The 13,096-nt window shown below is 35.9% G+C and overlaps 1 protein-coding gene across 1 annotated transcript in view; it reads left to right on the top strand.

The window, feature by feature from the left end:
• The window catches only part of LOC121737878 (octopamine receptor beta-3R-like), a 70,302-nt gene extending 62,135 nt beyond the window's left edge, over positions 1–8,167 (top strand). Inside the window, exons 4-5 of the mRNA XM_042129611.1 lie at positions 7,324–7,435; positions 7,794–8,167. Of these exons, the coding sequence (XP_041985545.1) occupies positions 7,324–7,435; positions 7,794–8,010 (329 nt within the window). The 3' untranslated portion in view covers positions 8,011–8,167. The remainder of the gene's footprint in view (positions 1–7,323; positions 7,436–7,793) is intronic.
• Positions 8,168–13,096: the final 4,929 nt, after the last annotated feature.

Here is a 13,096-nt window from a genome sequence, read left to right as displayed (position 1 = left end):
ATAGGACACATACATACTTACCTCAAAATTTTATCACTTAGTTTTCTAACACTTGTATATTTTAACAATTTTTTTTTTATGAAATAAGGGGGCAAACGAGCAAACGGGTCACCTGCTGGAAAGCTACTTCCGTCGCCCATGGACACTCGCAGCATCAGAAGAGCTGCAAGTGCGTTGCCGGCCTTTTAAGAGGGAATAGGGTAATAGGGGAGGGTAGGGAAGGGAAGGGAAGGGAATAGTTGAGGGTAGGGAAGGGAATAGGGTAGGGGTTAGGGGATTGGGCCTCCGGTAAACTCACTCACTCGGCAAAACACAGCGCAAGCGCTGTTTCACGCCGGTTTTCATATTTCTACCATATCTACAACTAGTTCTAGGAAATTTCGTTCTGTATATTAGGGGGATAAAAAGTTAATCGTACGAATCCTCAAAAGATACGATATATTGGGTTTTATAAATATTATTTCTGTTCCATTTATATGTGACAAGGAAAACGCTTACAGTGACGGTCTTGAGATAAGTCGCGGGATTTAGCTCGCATCTGATCCCACGATATTATATTATTACAGTTTGTTCGCATTGAGAATGGTACTATATTTAATGTTATCTTATATATAACATTCTCGTGTCACAATGTTAGGCCGCGTACTCCTCCGAAACGGCTTTACTGATTTTAACCAAATTTTATATGCATATTCAGTGGGTCTGAGAATCGGCTACTGGGTACTTTTTATTTTGATAAGTGCATTTGTTGAACAAATAATAGTAAATTATTACAACTCGAGACTGACGGCGACCATTGTTTGTGCGACGGGATAGCGATGGACATTGCCATGGTGACATACTTAATACTTATTTAGTCACTTCAATAAAATAATACGGGCGAAATACTTTATATGGCAAACAAACGTTTGCCGGGATAGCTAGTAATTGACATAATCAGGGCGAGCAAAGCGAGCCCTAGTATATCCCACAACCTGAGCACTTTTATGGTACATTTTACGGAAAAACTACCAAGCCTAGTGATATTTTGTGCTTTAACATAGTAATTTTTATTTATATGTACCATCGAGGAAATTGATTCCTAGGCATTTGAGAGATCAACGTCATTTGGTCGGATCATGTCAATTTAATGTTAATTGTGATCTGTCCGCTGGATTTGACGTAACGCGACCAAACTACGTAGGACCCCCATCTGCCTAGAAATCAACTTCTCTGATAGTACATTGTGTTATTATCGGTCAGTCTAGGTTTGGTTACTATTAAAATATTAAAAAAAACTGCCTTAAAGATTTTTACCACGCAGAGAAACGACTCGAGCCCTCACAAAACTCGGCTTTCAGCTAGTTATTATACCTCCGTGGCAGTTTATTGTGCCTCCGTGGTTCAGTGGTTAACAACGAGGCTCTTAACATGAAGTTTGTAAGTTCGATTTCCGCATGGAAAAATGCCTATCCTTTATATTATAAATGCGAAGAAAGTGTACATATGTCTGTGTATTACCTCGTCATGCTTGAACCACTAAACTGATTTTGATGATATTTGGTAGGTATAGAGATACTTTGAATTCCGAGAAAGGACCCTATGTCCAGGCCATAACACTGCGTTGCGAAGTCGGATCGCAAAAACAACCTTTGAAAAGCAATGTATTTTTTTGCGATGCGACGTCGCAACGTAGTGTTGTGGCCTGGCCCATACATCCCGGAAAAATGTACGATTCCCGCTATAACCTAATTTCTGCGCAACGAAGTTTTAACCTAAGATAACATTTTAAACTTTCGCGTTGCATTATAATTAAACTTTTTAATCGGGACTTAAGAGGATACAACAGCGGCTAGAGAAATGAAAAAAAAGTACGTGTAATATCTATAGCTGTCTCCCTTACCTCAAGCCTATACCGCAGAACGCGATAGAGACAACTGCAGAAAATCCAGAAAATCAACGATTCGTTGTCCCCTGATTCCTTCTCCAAAACTTAACCGATTTAAGTACTTTTTTCATTAAATATTAAAAAAAGGCTTGAGCTGTGTTCCTATGTTTTGTTTTTTTTGTATAATCTAGCCAAATCTGTTTTCTGGACGTTTGAACACAGTGGAAAATCTGGCCATTTTTTTGGGTTTTTGAACGTTCATATCTTATTTAATAATTAAATTATGAAAAAAAAGAAAACATAGGGACATTGTATTAGTGGCGTAGATATTCAGGAAAAAAATTATAACTCTACTAGCATTATCCAGGGAGGAAACAGGGGACAACGTTTGTATGGAAAAAAGGGCGGTGTGGAATCCTCTTAACGCGACTTATTTAAGTAGTAATGCTTACTACGAGTGCATACTTTTTCTTAACGTTTCGGCCGTGTTGCAACGGCCGTGGTCACGAGGGGACTGTGACCACGGCCGTCGAGAAAAAGTATCTACTCGTAGTAGCATTACTACTTAAATAAGTCGCGTTAAGTCCCGATTAAAAAGTTTAGTTTAGAAGTTTTAACCATCAATAATTGCTGTTACCGTTATATTTTTATCGTTGCTAAAATGTACGAAACCCAGTGAGTTTCGCTCTTGGACCGTCTAAAGGAGAACTCTCAAGCTACAACTAACTTACAATAGTTTGTATAATATTTTATGTTTATTCCACAAACTATTTAATATGGCTCTGTTGAGAAGGGTCTAACCATCTTTAGTCCAACAATATGGGCCCCTAGAGTGTTGTGATAACTTTTAAGGGTTTAGTTATCTTAACAAGTCAAATGAGAAGTAAATATCATCATTAAGTTGACTGGAACAAGAATATACAGGGTGTAACAAAAAATACATGTGGTACTCGCGGACCGCCGCAGTAGAACTATTGCAGTAAGCAGCTAGTCTATACGCATAGCTCTAGTCGCACGCACACAAACACCATGCCGAAGTGTGCCAAACTGAAACGACGTTAGACGAGTGTCAGGTTTATTTTCATAACGGAATTTCTTGATTCGGTCGCCGCACTCAAACCCCGCGGTAAAAGCTATACAATAGTAAAAAAACGGACAATACTTTAGGGTGTGTGATATAATATTATTATGTATCCCTTTTAATGTAAAGTTTACTGTGAAAGTAGCTGCACTGGAAAAGGCATTTTTATATTATACTTTTGGCAAATTCACGACGTTGGGGCATTTTTCATAGTGACAAAACAAATAGTAACAAAATAAAACTCTTTTAGCGCTGCTACTTTCACAGTGAACTCTAAACAAGGGACACATACACACCCTTTAGTATTATCACTTGGTTTTTTAACATTCTGTATAGATTTGATATTAAGAAATACTAGATGAATCCCGCAACTCCGTTGCGCCAAAATTCTTATCGGGAATCATACATTTTTCCGGTGGAAGAAGTATTCCCGAGACACAAAGTATCTCCATACCAAATTACAGCGAAATCGGTTCAGCGGTTTGAGCGTGAAGAGGTAACAGACAGACAGACAGACAGACTTTCGCATTTAAAATTGGTTAGCTGTTAAGCATTAGTGTCCTAACCCACAATTTTTTTTGTTGTCGAATTTCGAATGCAGTCTTGTTCTAAATCATCTAAACAACATAACTGCATTCATAACTTAATTAGGTAATTTTTGTGGGTTAGAACACGAATGCTTAATAGCGTCCAATTATCATTATAGACTAAGTGGACCATTTTCGCCTGAATTACCAAATTCTAATGACTAAAAACACCATCTGCTGGGCTTACCCCCTTGACCTTGTCCAGTCTCGGCCCTTATTAAACCAAGGAAGGGTCCGAAGGGTTTTTGCGAATGCTCTGTCATGTACAATATTTTTCGTCCGCAAGGTTGCTATTAGTGAAAAAATATGTAAGAAAATAAGGGTTTTTATGAATATGAATGTGTATTTTTTCAACCGTGTGTGCGCCTGATTTTTTGGGTACATTCACACTATTAATACAAGGTGTAACAAAACTAACTAATACTTTAGGGTGTGTACGTGTTTCTTATACAGAGTTCACTGTGAAAGTAGCAGCGCTAAAAGACTTTTTTTTACTTTTGTATGGGCGCCCCAGTGTCGTGAGTTTCCCCATAAAAAGTGAAAAAAAATTTTGGTCTTTCAGCGCTACTACTTTCACAGTGAACTCTCTATAAGGAATACGTACACGCCCTAAAATTTTATCACTATGTTTTGTTACACCTTGTATACAAATCCATACTAATATTACAAATGCAAAAGTGTATCTGTCTGTCTGTCTGTCTATCTGTCTATCTGTTACCTCTTCACGCCCAAACTGCTGAACCGATTTTGCTGAAAATTTGTAAAGAGATTCATTGAGTCCCGGAAAGGGATATAAAATACGTCTTATTACGGAAAAATGTACGGCTCCTGTGCGAAAAACGAATTTTTGCACAATGAATTTGCGGGCGTAATCTAGTATTTTACGTTTCAAAAAATACTAGAGATCGCCCAATGGTCAAAATTCGACCTTGATTTCAACGACAGTAGGACTACTACCTATATCTATTTTGTAAAAAAAATATTGACTTAATCATAATATTTTTTCAACTCTTGTCTCTGGGACTCAGCTGATCTCCGAGTTCCGACTGGCCGGGGCCGTGTAAGCATTGTCTTATAGAATCTAAGATTCAATAAAAAAGACTATAATCAATTTTCAATCACTGACCTCCATTGTACTTGTTTAATGGAGATAAGTGATTTTCAAAAGATTTCTCACCTTTTTGTCAATGTAGTCAACAGACATCAACCATAAATAGAAGAGTATAATTCGTATAAAATAACATAGACATAATATTTATATTATGTCTATGTAAAATAAAATAATATATCTTTTTATTCAAAATGGGTATCATGATACACTTTTTGAAAGTCGAACGAAGAAACTACCTTCCGGCCTACCACCGGTTCGGGAACTACCCCGCCGAGAAGAACCGGCGTAAGAAACTCGCACGGGGCCATCTTTTACTAAAAAAATGAAAAATTACAATGTTATGGCTTACAGCTATGTAACAAAAATAAAGTAACCTGCATGGAGCCACCCTATTCCCAAGGTGTGCTGTCCTCGAAGAAATCATTGACTTTATAATACGCTTTAGCACACAAACTGCTTTTTTAAATTTGTTTAAAGGTAGATTTTGAACATTTTCTGGGATTTTATTGTATAGGCGTATACATTGGCCTTTAAAGGATTTGCTTAGTTTGGTTAGTCTGAACATTGGTATTGCTAACTTGTTCTTATTTCTAGTATTTACATTATGATTATCACTTTTCTTTTTGAAAATATTTATGTTCTTTCTAACATATAAGAGATTTTCCAAAATGTATTGAGATGTGACTGGTCAGAATTCTTATTTCTTTCTTCCTTCGTATGTATATTATATATGCTTGTAACTCAAAAATCTGTCATTTTTTCTAGTGTGTGTGTGTTGTAGTGTGTGTAATGTTTTATTTGTTAAAAAATGTATGATAAAAGCATAATTATTTCAAAATAATATTAGCTCGATGCACTCCTCCACGATATAAACTATAACTGTGCAAAATTTCATTCACCTATGTTTCCCCATTTTTCGTCAAAAGGGATACAAAGTTTTTGGCTCACGTATTAATATATAGATAATATATTGTTACCTCAACAATATATATTTTTTGACGCGAGAGTAGAATTTAATATTGTGTATCAAACTGAAACCTTGTGGTTGGAATATAATATACGCTTATATTTTATCTGCCTTCCTCAGGATGTGATGCATCCGGGATGCCGCCGACAATCTTATATAACATACTATTATATATCTTATATAATATGTTATATCTGACCTTCTTATCTCTTTTAATATAGTAACACTTTCAAAGTGTTGCAAGCGTTATTTTCACGGCCACTATAACCGAAATCAGTTGAATTCGGTGGCAGTGGCCGTTATTTAAACTAAAAGAGCTACGAAGGACTGATTTAATAGTGCTGGGCACTATTGTGTGTGCAGTTTACAAGAGCACACTCACTCTCTTTCTTTACTCTCATAACCCAATGTGACAGATGACCGACACGACTGGCAAAATACGCAGGTCCAACTTTTTACATGTCCATTTGACGCATGGTCCATGGGTTATAATATGCAACTACGCCTCCGTGGTCTAGTGGCTTAGAGTGTGACTATATATATTTTTAAAATAAATAAGCCCCGTTTAATTTTAGTTAGTCACTTAAGTTTTATTTAGTATTTAAGAAGTAGTGAAATTCCATATTGAAAAAACACGGAGGCCGTGCCACGGCCCCAGTTAAGGAATTTCACTTATTTGCAGCCCTAATATTTAACGCACCTCAGAACAAAACTAACAAAATATAGATTAAATAGCACATATTATAATTACCAAATTTCAATTAAATCCGTTTAGTAGTTTAGCAGTAATTGAAATTCTACGTAAATTTTTCGTGACATCTAGGTCACGAGAATTAGGGCTGCAAATGACGAAGTTTTCGCCGGTCGAGAATTATTTTGCAGTATTATTTTAGTTGTCTCAACATACTTTTATTTATGTAATTATATATCAAAACAACAAAAATTTGTTAGAACATATAAACCATTAAAATCTTTAAAAAGGGACACACAGTAATTTAATAAAATTCAGTTAAATAAATAGTAAAAAACGCTTAAATAACACTAAAATTAAAAAGTTGACACAGTAATTTAATAAATAATTAATAAATACGTTGAATTTAACCCTCTCCCATTTCCTTCCCTACTCTCCCATATGGGAGAGTAGGGAAGGAAATGGGAGAGGGTGTTAGGGGAAGGGTAGGGAAGAGAATATTCTCTTCCCTACCCTTCCCCTATTCCCTCTTAAAAGGCCGGCAACGCACCTGCAGCTCTTCTCATGCTGCGAGTGTCCATGGGCGACGGAAGTTGCTATCCATCAGGTGACCCATTTGCTCGTTTGCCCCCTTACTTCATTAAAAAAAATTGATTCAAAGTCGGTTCAGCGGTGAATAGGTAAGAGACAGACAGATACATTTTCGCATTATAAATAATATTATTATGGATTTTATGCCTTACCGAAATACAGATGTAGATTTTTACTATACGTTAGCCATTTCTGACCAACGCATTTATAGGCAGGCAACTTATCTTTCTAATAACCTATATATAACATATATATAACCTTTCCTGATATCCACCCATTTATATGCTACGATGCCACAGATATACAGGCATACACACCCACGAACACGTCAGACTTATCTATGCATCCACTAAACTGATGATGACGATATATTAGATAAGCCCCATCCATCCATCCATACTTGTAATGACTCTAGTAATATAACGCAGGTGCCACACTGCGCGCGGCGGGCAAGTCGTGGCGGGCGGAGCATAAGGCGGCGCGCACACTGGGTATCATCGTCGGCGCGTTCCTGCTGTGCTGGCTGCCATTTTTTCTGTGGTAAGTTTTTTGCTGTTTTTCCTCAATGAGAATTTGTGGGGCTACTCATTGGATTTATTAAACATCATATTATGTAGTAGTAATAATAGGTCGAAATGTTTGCAAAATAATGGATTTAGTTTGTAGTATTTTTTTAGATTTATACATCATAATATAACATAACGCATATAATATAAACATTTTATTTGGTCACTGTTATGTATTTGTGTGTTAACACACAAAAATTAGGTATCTAATTATGAATGCAGTATTTTTCTATATAAATTTGAACAAGACTGCATTTCATAACTCAAAACCTAATTTTTATGGGTTAGCAGGTAAATATTTGACAGCGTTTTAACGTCAATCTTATTGACAGGTACGTCACATCAAACGTCTGCGGTGAACCCTGCGAGACACCACCTGTAGTTGTCGGTGTCCTATTCTGGATCGGCTACTTCAACTCTGCGTTAAATCCGCTAATCTACGCGTATTTTAATCGCGATTTTCGAGACGCGTTCAAAAATACGCTCATGTGTGCGTTGCCTTGCTGCTTCAGCTGTTGGAAAGACCCCGGAACGGCGTCCTTCGTGTAATATCGTGTCCCCACTGGCTTAGCGCGTGTGCGATAGTTGTGATGGCAGTGGGGGTTCGAATCGCCTATATCATTTGTGTAAGTAAATCGAGTATAATTTGTAACTTGGTAAAAAATTATCATTTGTGTAAGAAAAGTATACTTGGTAAAAGTAGCGAATTGACTAGATGTAATGTAGACAAAAGTATTCACCTTTCAAGAGCTAATAATTATTTAGTCTTCAGAGATGGAATTGAATTGGGCCCAGTGAGCGCCAAGCCTAAACGCTCGGGTTACAAGATTACAATATGGTGTTTTTGTAATAAAAATCTGAAGTTCTTATTAAATACATTAACAGTTTAAAATAGAAAGTAAAACTTTTTCGAAAAGAAACGCTAATTTTATGTTTCAAAGTCCATAACGTTACAAAATTATAATTGTAGTAAAGTGTGTAAAACGTATGATTTAATTTTTGTAGCAAAAACTGTAAATACACAACAAAATATTATGTTATTAAAAATGTAATCAAAATGCAGTATTGATTAAAACACAGCCATTACAAATTTTAATAAACAAATCTTAAACCCTTACCAAAACGCAACAGTTAACTTTTCAAGGTCCACTCTCTTTGTCTGTCTATGACTTTTTCATTGTGACAGACAAACAAATATACCTTGTATTATTTAGTAAGGGACTACAAAATTTATTTTAATACAAAGGTAATAAATGTCAAGGGTCGATTCAGACCGCATCGCGATGCGTAGATTGCATTTCTAAATTTGTATGGAATCGACAGATTTGCAAGACGTCCCACGCAATTGAAATCTGTAAAATCAATACAATAATATAATATGTATCTTCGCATCGCGTTGCGGTATGAATGCCCTTATGGGGAATATTGTCATAAGTCAGACAACGAAAACATCCAAGTCACATTAGAGATAAAGTTTGCCACAGAAAAGCAATAATTTTGTTAGAATAGTCATTTTTATTGTATAAGTAGTGTAATAATATGCTAAAGGTTTACTTATTAGTGCGGGCCTACTTGTATTACGTCTTGTGTAAATAAAAATATGTATAGAATTGGCAATAATGTTAGTATAGTATATGTATAGTGAGGTTAGTTCATATTGGAACTCGACGAAACGTTACGTGACGCGTTGCATAACATTATACAATTGTGCGCTTTTATAATTTCGGACACGGCGGTAATATCGTGGACGTAAAACGATAACATAGGGAAGTAAAATGTATGGAAATATATTATGCTTTTAAATTATCCGTCGACGATAACTTTTTAACGTGCACGTTAGAGGACATCACGACGTCTACACTCTTCTGAACCGCACAAAACGTCCGCGGTGCGTAAAATCAAAAGGACGTAACGTACCCAACGTTTTATCGTGGAAGTCGGCGTCCGCGATAACGTGACGACCAGAATTATAAAAGCGCACAATCTATATATCATACACGACGCTTTAGTGCATGGCTAAGTCGCGTTTCGTTTTGTCTCGCTTCAGTGTGATTGAGTCTTACTTAAAAATAGTATTATTATTTTGTTTCTTGGAACACGCCGGTTGCATCACGTAATTAAGAGCCGATTTTTGTAATTCAAATTTTTAATTTAGAATTTCTTCTCTCTTTCTCCCACACCGGTTTCGGTGACGGTGGCCGGTTTCATTGAAACCAGGCCAGCTACGCAGGAGTAATTTTATAGTTACCGAGTGTGTGCGCAGTGCACAAGAGCACTCTCTATTCCTTTTACTCTCATAACCTAATGGGACGGAAGACCGACACTACTGGCGAGAGATCAGGCGCAGGATCGACTTTTTACATGCCCATCCGACGCATGGATCATCTTACTTGTCAGACAATCAGGTAATCAGCCTGCATTGTTGCCTGCATGTTTCCAACGCGGGAATCGAACGCACGACCTCCGAGTCAAGAGCCACGCTCTTAACCACTGGACCACGGAGGCGTTCAAAGTATAAGCCTGTATAGGCTATCTTAATCGCCCCAACAAGAATTAATATTATGTTTGTGAATGCGATCGCTGTAGTTTCAACGAAATTTCTAAGTGAACATAAATTAATTACAAAAGTTGGCGTCTTACAATAATAAAAAAAAACAAAATCAATTTTGTTACTATACTATTTATTAGTTTATGGAGATAAAAATAGTGCCAAATAAAATTTTACCCGATGCATAAATATTAAAACAATTTTTTTTTTTCCAAATTTTGAAATTCAATTCGAAAAAGGATCAATTTAGTTAAATAATGTTGGTTTTTATTCCAGTAAATCTCAAAATATATTTTTAAAATGATAGTATCTGCAAAAGTTTTGAAAAATAATTCACAATTTAAGAATCGCATACAAGCTAAATGTAACAATACTTCACAAAATCGCTATGAAAAGAATTGCCTTCTAGCTATTTCCTACTTGCAAACAAAACTCAGCGTTTTTCTTTTTTTACTTGTCAAACCCACGCTCAATACACGTCGCAGTCTAGTAGCGAAGTTGCTTGCAATAGTTTATTATTTTTAACCGACTTTCTAATAAAAACGCCTGTATTATTTTAATCTATGTATTACTAAAGATTGTTTGGTTATTTTTATGGTATACTAAACTAATGTTTGTTTGTTTTGAAACGCTTTAAAAAAAATATCACGAATAAATTAAAATAGTTTACTACAAGTCGCGTCGTCCGCGTCGTAGCAGTACAAATGCTACGAGTCACTACGTCGTAGCACTACAACAGCTACGTATAGCTACGTCGTAGCACTACAAATGCTACGAGTCACTACGTCGTAGCACTACAAATGCTACGAGTCGCTACGTCGTAGCACTACAAATGCTACGAGTCGCTACGTCGTAGCACTACAAATGCTACGTGTAGCTACGTCGTAGCACTACAAAATATGCCAAAAGTGGCTTTCGGATCTTTGCCGCGAGCGGCCACGTCCAAAACCTATAGCCTATGTCATAAAGTGGCATTTTGTTTGAATTTTTGTCGGTCGCGGTCGCTCGCAGCAAAGATCCGAAAGCCACCTTAAGAGTGGCTACGTCGTACCCCCCCAGATCGCTACGTTCGTCGTAGCGTCTACGAAATACGTAGCCATGTTGTAGCTCTACATACGATGTAATTGCTTGAATAGTTTCTTCTTTTTTACTTTATATTTACATTTGTGACACATCTTTAAAGTTGTATAAAAACGATCATTAAATTATTGAAATAACAGTACGCAATAAAATGCAATAAATCTTTTAACTGAAGAAACTAAATATTATAGATTTTTAATTTTTATTACATTCGTAGACGATGCTGTGTTCATTTTAAAAGGCTGATGATTTTGTCACGCTCAATGTGTATGTTTGCTTTGTCGTTCTATACTCTTAAATGAAGAACAAAAACTGCAAAAAGAGGTGTCTTTTTTGCAAACGTAAAGACATTAGTAAAGATAATATTATAATGCTACCAATATTAATAGTTTTACAGTATAATATTATTTTAGTCAAAACTAAAATCCAAAAGTCTTTGTTTATGAGTATAGATTTGAAAACGCTCAGTTAATAGCAAATACTAGTCAAACAATTTAGTTTTAAGATTGTAAATAATGTATAGATCATATTAGTAATATATATATATATATATATATATATATATATATATATATATATAGGGTGTACCAAAAATAAGTGTTCCTTGTAGAGAGTTCACTGTGAAAGTAGCAGCGCTGCAAGACCAATATTTTTTTTCACTTTTGTATGGAGAAACTCGTGACGGTCGGGCCCTTGCCCATACAAAAGTGAAAAAAAATTTTGGTCTTTCAGCGCTGCTATTTTCACACGACGAGGAACACGTACACACCCTAAAGTATTATCACTTATTTTTGTTACACACTGTATATATATATGTTTAGAAATAATAGTAATTGACCTTAATGAGGTAAAAATATCACTATATGTAAGTTATATAATTAATTTTATTACAATTCAAGATATTAATGTGTTTTGATTTCGTTTTTTTCTTTTGTTTTGAAGCTATAATTCCACTGATACACATTTTGGCAACACCTGCAGCTCCGTCCGTGGATGACGGTGGTTGCTTTCCATCAGGTGACCGGATTGCTCGTTTGTCCCATAATCGTACATAAAAAAACACCCGGTATAGTTTCAGACAAATACGAGCAGACCTTGTATAGTTATTTCATGTAAATATTTTATCATTGAAAATGCCGGTGTAAAACTAAGGTGACATTTCTGAATTACTGAATATATCATGGTACGTTCCAAAAATATGATATCATTAAACGTTTGGTGACCATTGATGTAGAAATAAAGAGAAGTCACACTAGAAAAAAGTTGAGACGATAAAAAGATGTAGAAGAGTATAAAATTGTTGTATTCAATCTTTGTTAATTTTTCACTTGGAGAAAAATTAGCAAAGAGCATTGCATTCGCGTCTTATTACAAAAGGGCATTGGGTAACTTTGTATGGACCTGTGGCGTTATTTTTTTTTTCCAGCGGCCAGGGATAAAACCATAATTATTTTGTAGCACTACATTATAGAAACATATATTAGTAATAAAAATTGTTCTAAGTAATATCGGAGCTGAGCTACGATTATTTTAGTATATTTATTTTTGCATCTTATGTTCACAAAATCAACAGTAATTAACGTTACTTTATGAAGCTATCCTCAACAAACAGGCGTAGAAAGGGTAGGTATATTAATCTGTTGGATATATATTTCTCACTAACTATTGCCCACGACTTCGTCCGCGTCAAATATGAATATTTTTTTATACTTACATATTTTCACACTGGGTTTAACTCTCATCCGGCTAAAATACAGTGGTTTTCAAAAGGCCTGATGCAATATTCGGCAATTATAATAATAATTATTGTTCTTGTGTATTAATGTGTTGTGGGTAAAATGACTCTTGGGTGTTGTTCCCATAATATAATGTCGATTATTTCCACTATGTAGCGAATTTTGCAGTATGCAAAGTAGTATGACGGCCGACGCCACCAGCTCTCGGCAGAATTTTCAGTCCAGCTTTTAATCTACTTCCCGGCTCATTATAGAATTGTACAGCTGCAGG

Source organism: Aricia agestis, chromosome 21, assembly GCF_905147365.1.
Source record: "Aricia agestis chromosome 21, ilAriAges1.1, whole genome shotgun sequence".
In the NCBI taxonomy this organism is placed as follows: Eukaryota; Metazoa; Arthropoda; class Insecta; order Lepidoptera; family Lycaenidae; genus Aricia; species Aricia agestis.
This window is presented reverse-complemented; position numbering and strand designations above follow the sequence as displayed.